Source organism: Ambystoma mexicanum, chromosome 3p (assembly GCF_040938575.1).
Source record: "Ambystoma mexicanum isolate Mex_15411 chromosome 3p, UKY_AmexF1_1, whole genome shotgun sequence".
NCBI lineage: Eukaryota > Metazoa > Chordata > Amphibia > Caudata > Ambystomatidae > Ambystoma > Ambystoma mexicanum.
The window spans coordinates 354,727,901-354,746,919 of NC_090925.1; the positions used below are offsets into that span (position 1 = coordinate 354,727,901).

The window sequence follows — 19,019 nt, forward strand, 5'->3', positions numbered from 1 at the left end:
CACCTTCAGGGGTCAGGTACACATGGCATGACATAAGTCACCCCCAGAGAACAGTTGGCTATGGTATCACATATGTCAATCTCAGAGAACAGGTAGCCATAGAATGTCATAAGTCACCCTCAGGGGACAGGTATATATGGCATGACATAAGTCACCCCCAGGAAACAGGTTTTGGGTACAAATAAGCATGCCATTGCGAAAGACTGTGTTAGAGATCTGGTGTATTCGACATGAATGGAAACCCCGTCATATAACAGTGAAATGGATATGTCACAAAGGCTATTGTGCTTTGGGAACAGGTCTAATTATAATTGGTTATTTATAATGTGCTTAATACCGAAGCGGTTTCTAAGCGCAGACCTGAGATTCAAACCTGTGTTGCTCTGCTTCGTCTTGCTTCCGGGACGAGCGCGTTGCCACTGAGCTATACTACCCGTTTTTGGTTGCCACGTAGGAAGTAGCTGGACAATAGGTGAAACTGGAATGATATGTCACTCTCCACAAATAGGTGGACATTTTGCAGTGGAAGGCGCATTCAGTGAGCACACACATCTAGCAATGATGTGAGCTGCACTCAGGGAACATAGTAACTTTGCCAGAAGTGGCAATAGATATGGTGGTTGGCTACTCAGTGGGCTGTGAACAACAGTATCTACTTTCCCATGTGTGTATTCTAAAAGTCAAAGGAAACCGTCTCATATTTTATTTAAAACGTCTTAGCTGCTAACATGGTCAAATATTCTCTAAAGGAATTGTAAACATGGGTCATTGCTTTACATTGATGAAGTACCATTGACGTGTGCCTAGGTTCTCATAATAAAGAAGAGCTAGGGCAGGCTGACGATAATACAGTCAAAGAAGCTGGAAGATCCAGGACCTCCCTAAGTTTGGCGCCTGTTGAATAGTCTGACCCTGTAAGCATAACAGACAGAAACGGGAAATCGCTACAGTAGGGCATGCTCTTGGGCCCTTGCGGGGGATAGTGCATACAATGAGAGTGATTAATGTACTCGCACTACTCCCATGAAAAAAGATGTATATAGTTCACCCCAAAACGACTCCTGCTTGACTAGAAATGGGTAGGAAGGTTTCAGTAAGGTTTCCAACTCACCTATTGCACGACGAAGTTCACCCCTGAGTACTGCTTCATTTTGATTTGTTGTCGCAGGTAGTTTTGGTACCTTTTAAAATGCACAGTATAGATGGCTCTTTAAAAAACAACTTGTGATGATGCTTTTATACCAAATGAGGTGGGAGATGCCATGAAGCAGAGTGGGGAAACCCAAATCAATTCCCTTAGGAATAAGAATGTGCATACAAGTTTAATAATCACAGGTAGGGGGGCCATTTAGCAGAATGGGATCAGTTGTCAGGGTCAATTCAAATGTCTACTCCCCACATAACACGAAACTCAGTGATCTGCCGCGCCTGTATCCTCCCCTTGTTGCTTGTAGATCCCTTGCTGTCAAATTGCCCGTCCTCGTTGCCAGCTCCTTGCTCCTTTTGTCTCTTCTTCCCTCACAGTCTCCTTCCCCCTATGATTTGTAAAGCGCTCCGTTGCTTCCCGAAGCTAGATCCGTGCTCAATAAATACCCTAAGAATAATAATAAAATATCAGTGCCAATCGAGCAAGAACCAAAGTTCAAAATCAAAGTTCTTCAGTTCTAATTAGGCCCGGGTTTGGATCTATACCAGATGCTTAATGCAAGGGGCACCAAGCATTCAAGTGTGGCTGGCTCTGCGGGATTCCCAGGCCTATTTGGTTCTCTAAAATGGCCAGGCGCGTCTAAAATGTTATCCCTCGGCTGTTCCATTGTTTCCTCTGTTGCCATCGGCAGGTGTTTTGGTCGATCACCCCATGGTCTCGGAAAAACTGGAATTCTGCAGAATTCAGCACTGGAATGACTTCCAGGTCTGATGGTGGTAACTCTGCCTGTTGGGACTGTGCAGGTCTTCAGCTGATCCTGTCTGAACTGCACCTCTACGCTTAATGGAGGCTCCTGCTCTGTGTGTTGCTGGGTTCGATGAGATTTTTTAAGAACCACTGGCTCTCGCAAGCGACATGGGCAATGACATCCCCCTTTGTGCATTTGGTGCAGGGCGGTGTCTTTCGCGTTATTCAATATCAGGGCCACCAGATTGCCTGAATGTGCAGTAGGGACCACGGCAGCAGTAACCTTAATTCAAAGTCCAAACATGGATGCAGGTGATAGCGACAAGTTCCCATAGCAACCTGATGGAATGTTCCACATATACATTGGTTTCAATCAACGCTCTTTCTTTGCTGAGAACACAATAGTTGTGTATGGAGAAAAATCATAGGTTGGACTCTCCAGGCAAATGAGACAGGTAAAATGATGTCCTGGGTGTGCATCTGGAGTTGTGTCATCTTGGGGTAGGTGGTTGGCACAGAATGGCCCCTCGACAGAGTGACCTTTAGTTCTAAAAGTGGAACCATTTATAGAAGCACTTCATAGGGGGGGCCTGTTCTCCTTTCCCCAACCTAAACCCTAGGGCCAAAGCTCCCAAACACATCTGGATTCCATGGAGCGCTGTGTCGCCTAAAGGGTCTAGGCCGGTTGATCTCATTTCTGACACCAGCTGTCACAAGGCTGATTGGGATATGATATATGTCATTTATAACATAGTGTTTCTAGGTGTGACAAGATAAGGGAGGGAAGACAGAGGGAGGACAAAACAAACAATCTTACTAGCCCTTGTGTCATTCAGATCGTGCAAGTGTGACAACGCAAAGTGCAGGGGGAAGGGAGATGGGCAGTGTCAGGGAGAGAGAAGGGGGAAGTGCAGCAAGGATGGTGCGGCTCTGCGTAAGCGTAAGTAGGCAGGGACTGTGGAGGGGTCAGCTACAGCCCCTAAGTGCGCGGCAGGCTCGGAGGCAGTGCAAGGGAGACTGATCATGGAGGAGTCTGGTACCCAGTGAGCTCTGAGGGTAGCCAAGCAACCAGTCAGTACAGCAGACAGGTAGGTCAGCAGGGGAGGGCGCGAGAGACAGCAGAGGAGAAAAGGAAGATCTTCAGCTGCTTCTGGAACTTCAGGTGGTCTGGCTCAAGTTTAAGAGTGGCAGGGAGACCATTCCAGAGGGAGGCACCTGCAGAGGAGAGAGATCTACCCCCACTCTCTGCCTGGAGATGCGTCTGACCCTTAGAGAGTTGGAGGTAGTTGAGCGAAGGGCTCGAGAAGGAAGGTATTTTGGAAGAGAGAGTTGGATGTAGTGTGGGCTCCGGCCCCAGAAAGCCTAGTGGACGATGCAGAGGGTCGTGCACTTGATCCGTGCAAACACCGGGAGCCAGTGGACAGATTTCAGGGCTGAAGAGATATGGTCCCTGGGCTTGAGGCCAAGGATAAGTCATGCAGTGCTGTTCTGGGTTGGTTGCAGAGGGCAGAGGGTCGTGGAAGGCAGATTGAGAAAGAGGCTGTTGCAGTAGTCCATCCTAAAGAGAACCAGGGTCTGGAGACAGAGCTTCTGGGGAAAATGAGAAAAGAAAGAATACCTCTCAGGAGGTGCAGCTAGTAGTGGGCCTTCTTGGCAAGGTCAGTGATGTGAGGAAAGAAGGAAAGAGTGAAGTAGAAGATGACACCAATGTTGTTTGCCCCACATGAAGGCAAAGGAAGAGGGTCCAAGGTGGGCGGCTAGAGTGAGAGAGGGAAAGCAGGAGCAGGGGTCCCAATGAGCAGGATCTCGGTCTTACTGGCATTAAGGCAGAGATCTTTGGAGGCGCACAAATCCTGAATTGACAGATAGGCAGTCAGGAATGAGCGAGAGAAGGTTGAGGAGAGCATGAAAGAGAGCCGAGTGTCATCTGCATAACACTGAAAGTTAGAGGAGAAGGTAGATATCAGGTGGGCCAAAGGGGCCAAGTGGACATTGATGAGCCAGGGTGAGAGCATAGAGCCCTAGGTACACCACATGTGAAGAGAGAGGTGGTGGAGAGAAAGGACCCAAGTTGAACCTGGGAGAGTCGGTCCACGAGGAAGGAGGTCAACCAATCAAACGACAGATCCATGATGCCCAGGTTCTCATGGAGTCAATTGATCAGGATGGCATTATTGACCATGTCAAAATTAGAGGAAAGGTCAAGGAGGACAGAAGGAAGGATGGAGTCAAGATTAGAGAGCAGATCTTCACGCTAGTTGAGGAGAACAGTTTCTGTGCCTCTGGCTGCTCTGAAGCCAGACCGATGGTCAGGAGACAACCAAAAGATACAGTGTGGCGTGTAAGCTGGGAGATGGCTAGCTTATCCAGGAGTTGGGCCAAGAAAGGAGTTATATGGATCAGGTGATAGTTTGCCGGACAGGTAGGATCGACAGAAGGCTTTTTAAGGAGAGGGGAAAGATCCAGTGGCGACAGATCTTAAACCACCCTTTGACAACAACCCCACTTCTCTTGCCAACACCTATACCCACACCATCACCCAAGCCATTGAGTCAATAGCTCCATTGGAGGAAACAAAGGAAAAAGAAATCTATGCACACCAACTCCTGGTTCACAGAAGTGCTATCAGCATTATGCACCAACAAACGCCAGGCCCTAGCCAAATGGCAATCCATGCCTAACCAATCCACTCTGACAGAATTCAAAGATATCTCATCAACGTACAAAAAAAGCTATATTTATAGCTAAATTGGAATCATTCAACCGCAGAATTTCCACAGCCAATTCTATATCAAGGGAAATATTCTCGATCTTTAAAGATCTCATCTCCCCCTCCACCAGTCCAGACGAAATCACCAAAGACGAAGCCTGCTGCTCCAGCTCCAGCATGAGCAGCCCTCATTAACAAAGTCAACCTTCTCCAAGAAAAAATCCAATCACAGCGCAAAGCACTTCCCAAACAGGACAGTTCGCCTCCACCAATCACACCTACTCCTCTTCCTAAAACCCCTCTCTTCTCCTTCAGAGACATCACAGAAACGGAAGTTGCAGATCTCCTCCAACACATCAAACCCTCCACATGTAAAGGGGACATCTGGCCACCGGCCATCATCAAAGAGTGCTCTGACGCATTGAACCTATTATCACTGTATTCATTCATCAATGCTTCATTCTCCTCAGGAATAGTACCACAAAGCCTAAAAGAAGCATGGGTCTGCCCACTCATAAAGAAACCCTCCCTAGATCCCATGTGCCCTACCAACTACCGACCCATCAACACCGTCGCCTTCCTCCTCAAAATCTTAGACAAAGCTGCCTACAACCAAATCCAACACTACCTTGAATCAAACGCCATCCTAGGCTAGAGACAATAAGGCTTCTGCAAAGGCCACGGCACAGAAACTGCCCTCTTAGATTTAAAAAACCAAAATCACCAAAATAATGGATAAGGGCAAACCTGCCCGCCTGCTTCTCCTAGATCTCTCCGCTGTGTTTCATCTTGTTGATCACAACATCCGACCTCCCATCTCTCCAACGCAGCCCACTACTCAAATAAAGCCACTTCATGGATAACCTCTTTCCTAGAATGAAGGGCCATGAAGGTCTACTCCGATCAGGCCAATGCAGCTGCCACCACCATCCACTGTGGAGGGCCCCAGGGATCATGTACTGCGCCTACCCTTTACAACTTATTTACGAAGCCACTTTTTTGACATGCTGGATTCGCTCGGCATAGCCTACACAAACTATGGTGACGATACCCAAGTCCTCCTCCCTCTCACTAGCTCATACGACTAAGACGCAGCAGCACTCTTCAAATCTACACTACCATCCAAACTTAGATGGCAGCCAACGGTCTCTGCTTAAATGGGGACAAAACCAAGATCATCCTCTTAGGTCACAAGGAAATACTGCCCAAACGCAACCAGAAATAGAACTACATTACCATCGACAACACTAACATACCTGTCTCCACCTCAGTAAAGACCCTTGGAGTCTACATTGACTCGACCCTCTCAATGTCACGACAGGTTAGCGCCATTGCCTCTACCTCTGCCCACACTACCAAACTGATAAATGCCATGAAACCCTTTCTTACCACCCAAAACCGCCTCCCTATCGCCCGTGCCACAATAGGAGCAATTACTGTAATGCTCTCCTTGCAGGCACCTCAGCAAAAAACTTCAATAGGCTCCAAAAAGTACAAAACAACGCGCTCTGCGCAACCCTCTGTGCAGCCCTCTGCATCCCCAAAAGAGACCACATTTCCAAGGCCAGACGAGCCGCCCACTGGCTCCCAGTAAAGGAAAGGGTCAACTTTAAGATCCTCACCCTAATGCACAAATGCATCAATTTCACTGCCCCATCCTACCTATCAGAAACAATATTCAGAGACACCTCGACGTGCCCAAAAAGAAGTCACCACGCCAACCAACTCCGTGTTCCATCTATCAAAAGAGCAAACGCCAGAGGCATTGGCTTTCCTCACATAGCACCCAAACTCTGGAATGCCCTACCCAACGCACTCAGAGCTGAACCCTCCTTATCCACCTTTCGCAAATCCGTCAAAACCACTCTGTTCAACTAGGTCCTCTGCTCCCCCGCAGGGCATATCTGGTAACTAAGTTAAATGCATCCTATGGAACCTCAAAGATGTAATCTAACCTTGGATTGCTATGTAACCACCATCATATGGAACCATGTAATGTAACCTCTGATTGCTATGTAACCACCAATCTTTCTTTATCCTCTGTAACCAGCAAGACTCTCTGTAACAGCGCCACGATGCCTAAGGGCTGCTGCATGCTTTAAAAATGCTAATAAATAAATAAAATAATAAACAGAGTGATTGCAGACATCGGCCAAGGCTGCAGACATCGGCCAAGGCTGGTGTCAATGTGGTCTTTGATGGTTCTGAAGGAGCACCTGTTTGGACGACAATTTCATAGATCAGACATGTCTAGAAACCTCTTCAGGTGTTGTCAGAGAGAAGGAGGAGAAAGGAGGAGGAAAGGGAGAGGCGGCCAGAGGGGGGCCGAGAGAGGTAGAGGTAGAGGAGATCGAGGACAGGATGTCTAAAGTTTTAGTGGTGAAGTGGGAAGCCAGAGCCCTGTCACTGTTTGTTAATCAATGCTGTGTATCCGATTACATGAGAGTAAATTCTGAAAAAGCATTTTCTATGTTGGTGAAATGGGGAAGACACCCAAAGAAAGAACATGCTTTGCAACTGCATTAGCCACAACATTAACGACATCCCTGTTATGGAACATTTTACTGGCCAGTACTTCACAATAAGGACAAGAGTATGACAATCATCCCCACGTCAGGGGGCAAACATGGCCGGTAACGGCCCACCAGCATCAGCGAGGGCTGTTACCGGCCATGTCTGCCCCTGACAAGGGGGTGATAGCTATTCGCACCCATGGTTCATCTGCGGTGCAAATGGTTTCATTCTTTTTTTTTATACAGGATATGGACTACACGCATATTGTGCAAGGCCAATCTTCTGTAAAAATAAATAAAAAACAAGACGGCCACCGCTATTTATATGGCAGCAGCCGCTGTCGGTAGGAGCGCCTGGACCGGAGCACAAAGGTCTGGTCCAGCAGGCAAGTTGGGAGAGAGGGTGAGGAAAGGGTATGGTTTGTTTTTGGGGGTTAGGGGAGGGTGGAGACGTTGGGCAGCAACAAGGAGAGGCTCCCTGTTGCCTCCCCACAATCAAGATGGCGCCCATCCCTAAGTGCGAATGTGACACTTCTGAATTGGAACCCAGAGAAACTGCAATAAGAATTCAAAACAATGTAATCGTTACAAGTCTACAACCTGGATTATTTATGCAATCTACCATCATGTTTGGTGTGTTTCAAAAACGCATGAAAAAACACTTCCTCATGTGAGAGTAGAATAGGCCATTTCAGTTGATCAGACAAAAATGCCACAGCGCTGCCCAGTAGCTGTCCCTGCCAATTTTACTCCAGATCAGAGTCTCTGAGCAGTAGCCACAATGCATTGCTCAGTAACTCGAAGAGAAGGTAAACTTTCAGGGATGGCTATGGCTGGCGCTGTGGCATGTGACTTGTTAGCTGACATGGCATGTATATCACATACCACTACCCAAGAGGAATGCCTGGCTCCGAGTCCTTACCCCTTCCTCCCTCTTAAACCTTGCACATACAAGAAAAAGAGAGAAAAGCTACCTGAAACCCCCTTTACCTGTGCCAAGATAAAAGCTAAACCCGTTTTTCAAGCTGATGAACTCAGCACAGACATTCCGGCCTTGTTAAGATCTGCGCTTGTCTATTATGCAAGGCAACTGAAATACCAGTATTAAAGCATGTAAAAACTCTTATTATAGGCTAGTTGTGACATCACTACTGACATGTAATAAGAAAATGACATTTGTAATCAGTTATTAAGCTTCAGTTGTGACTCCCCAACACCTGCTGCTTGAGCCAGCACACAGAAGAATAACAGTGGCGCTGCAGCACTTAATTGAAGCCGTGACAAGCTTTACAAAATACTTCCTTGTAAAATCGCTTTCTAGGACACTTTACAGCCATGACCTGATAAGGAACTGTTAATTGTAGTATGTTTATTATGTGCACTGCTGAGGTTTAACACATGAGTGCAGGGATCTGCATGTTTTGGCTTATTTTAAAGTACAAAGAAAAAAAGGTTAGTTAGAGGCATTTCATTAAACTGATTAAAGTATTTTTCTGGTACATATTAGAAGCTGCATAATTATAATAATAACAAATTGCATTTATATAGTGCTATGAACCATCAGGCATCTGAGCGCTGCTTAGCCTCGGTGTGTGGTGCGCATATTATTTGTGTTTTAAACCGAACAGATAGTACATTGAATATATGCATCAGCAAATGGAAGATCACTTACATTTCCATAACTAGTATTAGAGAGGATGACAGTATATGGCCATGCATTATACGGAATATAATATCCCCTACTGCAGTGCTTTAAAGGGGCATGTACTGGCCGGTCCCGAGTACCCGCACTTCTCTCATTTGAAAGACAGGTACCGATGCATGTCAGCCGGAAGCCAATACATTTAATGGAGGAGTACTGACACTTCTCAACAATAAGCAGGAACTCGGTGGTAGTGGGTACCTGCACTTCTGCACTCCCATTTTAAGCACTGCCCTACTGTACGTAAAAAGGATATTTCAAGTCACCTTAGAGTTCTGCAACCTTATAAAGGACCGCCTTGGTCACTTGCAATATCCTTATAGCATATGGTAGGGGGTACTTCATCCAATATATTATCTGTGCAAGATCACAAAGGTTCGTTTAACAACTTAAATAAATGAAAAATCTGTGCCTTTCACCTGTATGACATAGTATTCCCCGATACCATTGGACACACGTAGCCATGCAAACAGTCCCTCACACAGACGGGCACACAAGACAATGCATCTACCTGAGGCATTCCTGCTTTCGTTCAAAATATGATAGGGGTCTGGAGGGGCTGTGTGCTTGCCGAAGGAAGTCCAGCCATACAAATGGCCCCTCACTTGATACCCTGTCAGATAAAATAAAGGTGGAAAACATGAAACAGTTAAAAAAAATCAACAATTTGAACTATAAACTTGAAACACCAATATACTACTCCATCGTGAGCAGATTTGCTCCCATCGCCTAAGTTTCACAACACCGGTGTACCCTAGCATCACAGACAGTACGCATCATGGACTTATGCCCATTGTTTAATCAGCACATTTAATATGATTTCAGTTACCCAAGCTACATTCTAACGAAAAGTGACATCTGCACGGAATGTGTCCATCTCTACAGTCTCAAAGGTCATTGTGCATTGGTCTTGTCCTTTAGAGGGCTGACCAAAGGATGAATGTCTTCTCAAAGGTTCATGGAATCAGCACTGGAGGCTGGCAATATCCCCGGAACCCAGTGGGATAAGCATCGACTGGCTCGCAGTGTCTCAAACGTATGTGGTCAGCATAGAAGGGTTCCATTGGGACAGTAGATGCTTGTGGCATGTCTGCCCAGCATCCTAGGTTTGAAATTGACTGAAAGCACTCAACCACACAGCTGTGGAATAGACAAGGAGACAATAAGAAAATATTATTCAAACTTACAAGGTGTGCTTCCTACACAACAGACAGGAGTGTATAGCACTGTACAGTGTCTGCAGTATGCACCTTTCCCTAGTTCAACTTAAGGTGATCATATTCAGGGTAGTGCAGGGATGCGAGGAATGTATCATAGAATTCTATGAGATGGACAAACTAGAGGAACTCTGACCACACACATGCCTGCATGCTTCAGATTGTGTTGGCTTTTCATTTCTGCTTTACTTCCCTTGCTTGGTGCTCATTTTTATGGGTTGCCTTGTCAGTCCGTAAGACTATCAGTGCTGAGAGACTATGGGCCTCATTACACGGAATGCGGTAAACCATGGTGCTATTAGCACCATGGTTGCCGCCGGTACCATACCGGTACCACCATGGAGGAAAGGGGAATTACCACCCCATTCCAAGGTTGGCGGGGTGGTAATTCCCCCTTTCTCCATGGCCCTTCCCTATTCCCATTTTTGCCCCATAGGTCTCAATGGGAATGGGGAAGGGGTTAATTACGGTACCGCAAACTGCGGTACCGTAATTAGCACCAAGGACCCTTTGCGGGTCCCAAATTTAACGGCTGGTCTACACCAGCCGTTAAGGTCGGGTCCCGCAAAGGGACCTCGTAGTAAGGCGGTAAGGGTTTACCGGTACCGGTGCCCTTACCGGTACCGCTAAACCCTTACAGCCTACCGTGTAATGAGGCCCTATGTCTCACTTCATGGATTTCTTGTATTTTTACAACTACACACATCACGCTAAAGTGAAGTGCGGTTAGGATACCATGTATGCTTATATCTTTTTCTTTTGTATCTTTTGGGTTACAATTACAATGTTTCTAGGGTTGGCTGGTGGCAGCAGATATTTTCCTACCATCTTTTGAACTTTTTACTCGTGCACTTTTCCAATTACTACTAAGAGTGGCTAGCACTCTAAGATGGCGGCCCATGAGAGTTTTGCCTGCCTTTGGCCTTCTTCTGCTCTCTCAGGCCTGCTACACTACCTGATCTAAAGAAGACCCTCGTTAGTGAGAACAACCATTCTCGACCCCTGCTCAAGGATCCGTGACTTCAGAGCCTTCAGACGTATCTCTGGACCAAACGGTGGACTGACCAGCTCCCTTCTGATCTAACTCGCTGCATCCGTCTCCACTCTGAGTGCATCCCTGGAACTTGGAGGAGCTTCAGCTTGTACTTCAAAACCCCTGCTGCTGCATTTTCAGTCTTTTTGTATAAACAGAAGCCACGCAGGGCCTGCTCATTTGTTTGTCAATTGAAGATCGTCTGTCGCTGTCTGACCATGGTGACTACCATTGCGATCCGTTTTCTTTGCTCCCTGCATGTGTCCTGAAGTCACCTGGTCCACAGAAGTCTTCATCTTTTCTTTGCAAAGGGTGTTCAGCTGGAAGGTGCCTGGAATGGAGACGCAAGCACCGCGGCTGACCGAAACTAAATCTTGCGTCCAATAGGGACCTCTGCACTCACGAACAATGGGTCTCCGTCTACTGGACCAAAACCAGAAGATTGTGTCCCCAACAGAGTCAGGGGTTAAGTTGACATACCTTTTTCTTTTCTCCTGTGTCATCCATATTGGCGTAAAGTCTTGTTCCTATCTCTCCCTTTCCTGACTTTGGTTGGTGGTAACCTGGTCACGGAACCCTTCTTAGGCCTATCCTAGTGTAGTGAGATTGAGAGAGTTACTTACCTAAATTTTCCTTAACTTTTTGAACTTTAAATCACAACCCCTTGCATTGTCCAATCACATAGCAAACCTACCCGATAAGTATAACATTGGAACTGATGACTTTAAGGCACAAGGCCCCAAACCATTTTAGGCCTGGACTTAGTAAGTGCTAGGGAAATGTTTCAACCAAACTTTATGCATCTCAGTACTTACCTGTTTTACACTGGTTATTGAAGAAACAGCTTTCCATCTTCTGAGGGTGAATGTATTTATCTGTTTTATAGTAAGTGTGTGACAATATTGGCGTAGAGATTTTATTTCTTAGTGTGTAATATAAAAGTGGAGGAAACCACCTGTCTGACTGGAATTATTGGCGTTGCTTTGTGTGGATTCATTGTAGCCCTAGACCACTCTCACACCCACTCCTAAGCCTAAGCCTTAACCCTCTGTTCCCTACCTTGATTGGGTTTGGTAAGACTTCAGTGTCATTCCTGTTCTCCATTCTAGGTTGGCCTTCCAAAATCAATCACCAACAGTTTCACGTCATCAGGATTTTATTTACTAGCAACCTAATTGTACATGCTCCCGTTTTAAGCTTAAATAGTGGACACCCAACGACATATATGTTAAACAATGTTAATGCAGACCTACTCTTTTTTGATTTGCTCCATAGCTCTCTCAACGCTTCTCCAATAGAAACAACATCACAGAAACAACTTGAATGTGCCTTGATAAAGCACGCTGGAGAGTGAAACACGTGTCTGTGGAAATGCAACACGTACAGAAAATTCAACTATGGAAACTGTCTCTTTGATCTCTTTAAAGGAGTGAATGGCTAAATAATGGAAAATAAATAGAAGTAAAGCACTAATTTAAAAAAAAATGGATGTCCGATACATTATTGGAACAATTATAAAAAACTGTTGAAAAATAAATGCATGTGAGCACATTCACAACTGAATGTGTACAAGTCCCAAATTTGAAAGTTCCTTTTAGAATCCATCCAATTGGTCCCACCTTTGAGAAAAAAAAATGTAGGCAAATGGAATATATGTCCAAGTCGAGAAAGGGCATAAAAAGTGAAAAAAGAGGGAATAAAGGAGGGACGGTGTAAAGAGAGAAGGGGTGGAATCCGTAATTTCGATTTAAAAAAGGACAAAACCAATTCTTAGAAAAAGAAAATGAAGGTTAAATATAGCCCATTTTCATTGAAGGGATATTAGAATGTGGGTCATATAAACAAAACCAGCTGTTACACTGGGCAGAGGCACCCAATGCCTACCACAAGTAGCTTGCAGATGCATTAACTGGAATACAAACAACCAGCCTGGGCTGAGTGCATCTGCCCAGTACACATGCGTTGATCTACAACTTTGTGCAAACATTAGGTACCAGGACAAAGCTCAGAGATGGATTCTCACGCATGTACTTGCATGCTGCCAGCACAGGAGTGGGGTACCCATCCACTGTCTTGAGAAGACGCCAGGGGGGCTTGCTCTGTGAATGGTGTAGACTAAAGCATGCACCCGCTTCAACGCCAGGATGTTTTTCAAAGGGATGAGAATTAGGAGGTGAGCAACTCTTACCATGGTCCAAAGGCTCGCTGGGCATTCGCGGGGCTGGCAGTTCTGGTGATGCCCAGCCTGTTCCAGCTGGTTGGTCCGTCTTGTCCCGTTCCAAACCAGAACCCAACTTTGCCTGAAAGGACAGCAGCTGCATGAGAAGGAGATCACATGAGTGAATGGTGTAGTTTATAAATCACTGCTGAAAAACACTGAGAAATTGAGTGTTCCATAGCCTCCAAATACAAAATGCTGCTTGTAATGAAACTACCAGTAAGATCCCCAATGGCGACTAATATTTGGGTTCTGGAACAACTAGCACCATGTCTCTCCTGACAGAGGCACAGCCAGGACTATAAACCATGTCTGGTAATAAATGGCACAGATGGTATCATGGTAGCACTGATATGGAGACACCACTCTTTGGAACAGATAGGACTCTGGTGAGTAACTGCTCTTTTTGGGTTTCCATGGACACTGGTGCGAGTTGCATGGTGTGGGATAATAACACATTTTGTTGGATATCAGTCTTTGAATGGATGCACTGCCTCCTGCTGATGCCCCCTGTCCTCTGTATAGCCCAAACTGAGTGACCATAATTACTTAGGTGCTCTGATAGTTGGGTTAAGTGTTATTGCACTACTTCAGTGGCTCTTGTTTGATCTGCCTGATTGAATGAGAAGCAAAGACGCTATTAGTGGGTTTTGCATTTTGGGTATTGGTGGATTGCATACAAACATGGTCATCCATATGGTACAACTAAATTGTACCCTTACATGATATGACTACATGGTAACGTCATAGGCACACTTACATGATGAGGCATTTCAGAATAGGAAGGCGGTAGAAGAAAATATAACTGTTCCATACTTACTCTGTCTGCTACGTGGCGCTGTCCGTTAACTTCCGTTTTGACAGGAGGTGGTTTGGGTCTCTGCTCTCTGTTGTCAAGGACCTCCATAGGACTGTCTTCTGTAGTAAAAATTCAATAGCATTTTTCATAGATTATAGCTCAGAGGGACTCCACAGCTCCAGCTATCAGGACAGGAACTGGGGTCCATTTCTGAATAGCACGGATAACCACAATGAGAGAACAAGAATTAGAGCAAGCATACTACTTGGGACAAAGATCTGTGAAGCGCGTAGCCCACCCAGAGCAAGCACCAGAGAAACCATACTACATAGAGCAAGGTCTGGTAACCCAGCTTGGCCACCCAGAATATGACCCAAAGAACCCATACTTCCTGGCACAAAGATCTGGGAAATTATAATGCCAACCCAGAACAAGAATCCAAGAAACCCTACTGGTTGGTGTGTAGAGTAGTGCAACCATACTGCCCATGTAGCACAGGAATCTGTGAAGCCATACTGCTTAGCACAAAGATCTCCGAAGCAATACAGCCCAACCAGAACAAGAATCTGACAACCCATAATGCTTGGTGTACCATACTGCCCACAGAGAACACGAATCTGAGAAGCCATACTGCTTGGTGTACCATACTGCCCACGCAGAACACGAATCTGAGGAGCCATACTGCTTAGCACAAAGATCTCTGAAGCAATACAGCCCACCCAGAAGAAGAATCTGACAACCCATACTGCTTGGTGTACCATACTGCCCACAGAGAACACGAATCTGAGAAGCCATACTGCTTGGTGTACCATACTGCCCACGCAGAACAGGAATCTGAGGAGCCATACTGCTTAGCACAAAGATCTGTGAAGCCACGCGGCCCACCCAGACAATGAGTCTGAGAAACCCTAATGCCCGGCACATAGAGATGTGCTACCATACATCCAGCCGGAACAAGAAACTAGGAAACCATACTACTTAGCACAAATTTTTCTGAAGCAATACAGTGCACCCAGAACAAGAATCTGACAACCCATACTGCTTGGTGTACCATACTGCCCACGCAGAACAAGAATCTGGCAATCTATACTGCTTGGTCTACCATACAGCCCATGCAGAACAAGAATCTGACAACCCACACTGCTTTGGTGTACCATACTGCCCACGCAGAACAAGAATCTGAGATCCGTACCTCTTGGCAAATTGATCCGTGTAAGCATACTCTCCAGCCAGAACAAGAACATGAGAAGCCATAAAGCTTGACACTATGATCTTAGAACAATATTCCCACCCAGGACCTGATTCAGAGAAACCATGCAGCACGCGCAGAGATCTGTGAAACCATACTGTCCACCTAGAACACAAAGCCAAGAACCCCTGTTTAGCCCAAAGATCTGGGAGTCCATGCCGCCCATCCCAGAATAAGAATACAAGAAATAATGTTGATCACAAGGATCGGGGAAATCCAAAAGTGCAGCACAAACATCCGAGAAACTATGATGTCACACAACAATTTTACTGTGCTGTAGTTCTAGTTTTGCCTTTTCTATTATAACAGCAGGACCACCACGCGGAGAGTCTTATGAAAGAAAACAGGACTGGATGGGCTATACACACCTGGATCTGAAGCTGCTTGAATACTATTTAATGTGCAGCACGAAGATCGTTATAAATCACAGTGCGCATGTTCGGAGAGATTTTCTTTTTGCACCTTTCGCAACATAGATTCCTACGGGACCCCCAGTTTTTTTGCTATTTTTGTTAACACTGTCCTGCTTTTTGGAGGTCAGTAAAGCTTCTTCTTTACTTCCCTGGCCTGTTTTGCTCATTCGTATCGGGACTGTTAGTGCTGAGAGACTTTGGGCCTCATCACAAGTTGGGCGGTCGCCCTTAAATGCGGTGGTAACTTTATTACCAGCGCATTTGAGGACTGGCCCAATCACGAGTTGGGCGGAATGTTGGAGTTAAAATCTCCACTTTCCGCCTGTTTTTGGCCCATGGATTCCTATGGACTCTTAACAAAAAGGGGGATTTACAGCCTTACCACTACTCAGGGTCCGACGCAAATTGCGCCGGGCTGAGTAGCAGTAACGATATTCGTGTTGGCGGTATCCCGGCGCAATTACCACTCTCTTTTGGAAATCTTGTAGTTTTATATTGCACGCATAACCATACAGTGAAGTGCAGTTAGGATACTTTGTATCCTTATAACTTTTTACCTAATGGATTTTCGGTTATTTTGACGATGTGCCTAAAACAATCTGGTGGCAGCTGTTTTACAGTTTTTGTGATATTCATCTCAGGCACGTTTGCATTTATCGCAAACGCCTACTAAAGGTAGCAAGCACCCTAAAATGGCTGTGCCTTGAGATCTTCGCTTGTTCTTTGGGCATCTTGTCCTTTGCCCATCTTCCTGTCTTCTCAAGTTAGGAAATGCCATATATGGTAACCGTTTTCCGGTGAAAGCTAATGCTTTCATGGGTAAGTGGGCTTTGTGTGTGTGTGAGCCAGAGGCGGGGACGAGGACTGTCTGGTTCAAGTTCACATCCTCTGGTGCACATAAGTCTGTTGCAGGCTGGACAGATCTCATGATCGTGGTTGTCCAGAATTGGCCAATGCTGGCCTGTTTTAATGCTGCAGATCCTTACCATTGGTGGGCTTGGGCTAGTTGCCAGCCTGAATCTTGCTAAAAGGAAGGCCCCTGCAGACATTTGAGAGATCATCGTTAGAACCATGACTTCTACAAAGTAGAGCAGCTCACTGACCAATCGAGGACAATTCCTGCAACTGAACAGAATCGACTCCAGTGATTGGCCTGGTGAAGCCCTGCTCCTCTACCTGATCTCAGAAAACCCTTGTTGGTACTTTGACCCTTGGACGGATGGGGACAACCAGCCTTGACCCCTGCTCGCTGATCCACGCCTTGGAAGCCTTTGGAAGTGTCCCTGGACCACCCGTTGGACTAACCAGCTCCCTTTTGGGCTACTGCACTGCAGCCATCACCTTTCCGAGTAGAGCCTTGTAACTCACAGAATCTTCAGCTTATGCCATACTTCACTTGTCTGCACATTTCCACAGGAGAGTTATGCTGGGGCTGCTTTTGTGTTCACCGCTGGAAGATTGCCTGTCGCCACCTGACTGGGGTGAGCTCCGTTGGAACAATCTCTCTGCACTCCCAGTAGATGTGTCCTGAAGAGTCTGCACTGCTGGAGACTCCACCTTTTCTAGATTTGGGGGTCTTTTTCAAGAAGATGCCTGGAGCCGTCTGCTGAGAACCGCAACCAGCTTCTGACACGAAAAGTGACCTCTGCACACATGACCCGAACCAAGGACAGACGTTTAGAGCCAAGTGAATTCCAGTGATCTTGTTGGTCGACTCTCACCCTGATCGTCCAACAAGATTACTACATGTGGTCCATTGCGAAAGAACAACCATGAGAATTGGTAAGCATTGATGGAAACCAGCAATATAACATTCACTGTAGATTAAATCAGACAGACCCAAGTCCTGGATTATTCCCTTACAGGGTGATTATTCACAGTACTAGACAATTTGAAGAACTGGACATACAAAAATAGAAGTATGCTTAAATAAGTGAAGACAGGTAAGAATACCTGACCATTATACAAGTTCACTGTAGATGCCTAGACAAGACAGACAGACATATATTGATGGTGCCCCTTTGTGTGTATTCCCCTTTTAGGGAACTTGGAAACTAAAGACGTCCACATAAGGAAACATGAGACGCTCACCCTTGACCAGAAAAATGGAGGACAAGACATAAAAGAAGAAAATTGTCTTTTTATTTTTAAAAACAGGTGTAACTTGACAATTTAAGTCACAGTTAGAGGAGCGGAAGAGGATCCCTGATTCTGCTGAAACCGCGAGACAAAAAGTAGGCTCGGGGGGATGGCCTGACCCCCGAGACATGCGTAATAAGTAGCGAACTCGGTGAAATGGTATCATTTTACGAGAACTGAAAAACTAACATACACACGAAATTAGTCATCTACAAATTGGATAGCGTTTTAACATTCTTTGAAAAATCATACTTTGTAATTGATAAGTAACACGGGATGGAAGCAACATGAACAAAGAGAAGAGAATTGACTTCCAAAAGTGTGCACTGATTTTTAGATGACAGAAAAAGTAGTGAGAGAGGGTAGAGCAAGTCTCTGATTTTTTTATTTTTTTATTTTGTATTTGTAAAGCTCCTAGCAGCCCGGAGGCATCGAGGCGCTGTTTCAAGAAGGTGTCTTAGTTACAAGATGTAAGAGGCAGTGCATGGGTTACAAGTGGCAGTGCCTTACAGGGTGGATGTGCAATCATGGATGACATACAAGAGATACTTGATATAACGTACAGTACAGTGGTAATTTAGACATGAGAGGCAGATGAGGTGCTTGTATCATGGCACCTTAGAGGTTATACAAACAGCATTGTTTTGATTGCTTTTCTGAAGGCCGCATGGGACTCAATGCTTCTGATTATGGGAGGGAGTAGGTTCCAGTTGGTGGCTGCTATAACTGGGAAGCTTGAGCCGCCTGCTCGGACCTTGAGGCTTTTGGGGATGGCTAGACGGTTAGTGTAGCTTGATCTAGTGGATCTGATCGAGGAAGGCGCAGAGAATCTTTGAGAGAGTTAACGGGGTGCTGTGTCGTGGAGACATTTGTGGGTAAGTGCCAAGGACTTAAAGAGAATATGTTCCTTAACGGGTAGCCAATTTTCCTTGTGGCCGAGATGTGGTCTCTCCTGGAGATGCCTGTGGCTGCTCTGAGGGCATTGTTTTGCACTGTTTGAAGTTTCCTGATGTTCTTTACTGAGATGCCTAGTAGGAGCTCGTTGCAATAGTCTAGGCAAGATCCGATGATTGCTCTGGCGATGGTGAGGGAGTTTTGTTGCGTTAAGAAAGGCCTGGCAGCCGGGATAAGT

General features: G+C 45.8%; 1 protein-coding gene across 2 annotated transcripts in view; it reads right to left on the reverse strand.

The window, feature by feature from the left end:
- The window catches only part of LOC138580445 (interferon regulatory factor 4-like), a 134,013-nt gene that overhangs the window by 85,858 nt on the left and 29,136 nt on the right, over positions 1–19,019 (reverse strand). Inside the window, exons 3-5 of one of the 2 annotated variants that reach the window (XM_069651003.1) lie at positions 14,108–14,205; positions 13,258–13,369; positions 9,331–9,432 (exon numbers count right to left, since the gene is read on the reverse strand). In XM_069651003.1, the coding sequence (XP_069507104.1) occupies positions 9,331–9,432; positions 13,258–13,369; positions 14,108–14,205 (312 nt within the window). Of the gene's footprint in view, positions 1–9,330; positions 9,433–13,257; positions 13,385–14,107; positions 14,206–19,019 lie in introns of both variants that reach the window. The other variant, XM_069651002.1, reaches the window with a different exon arrangement.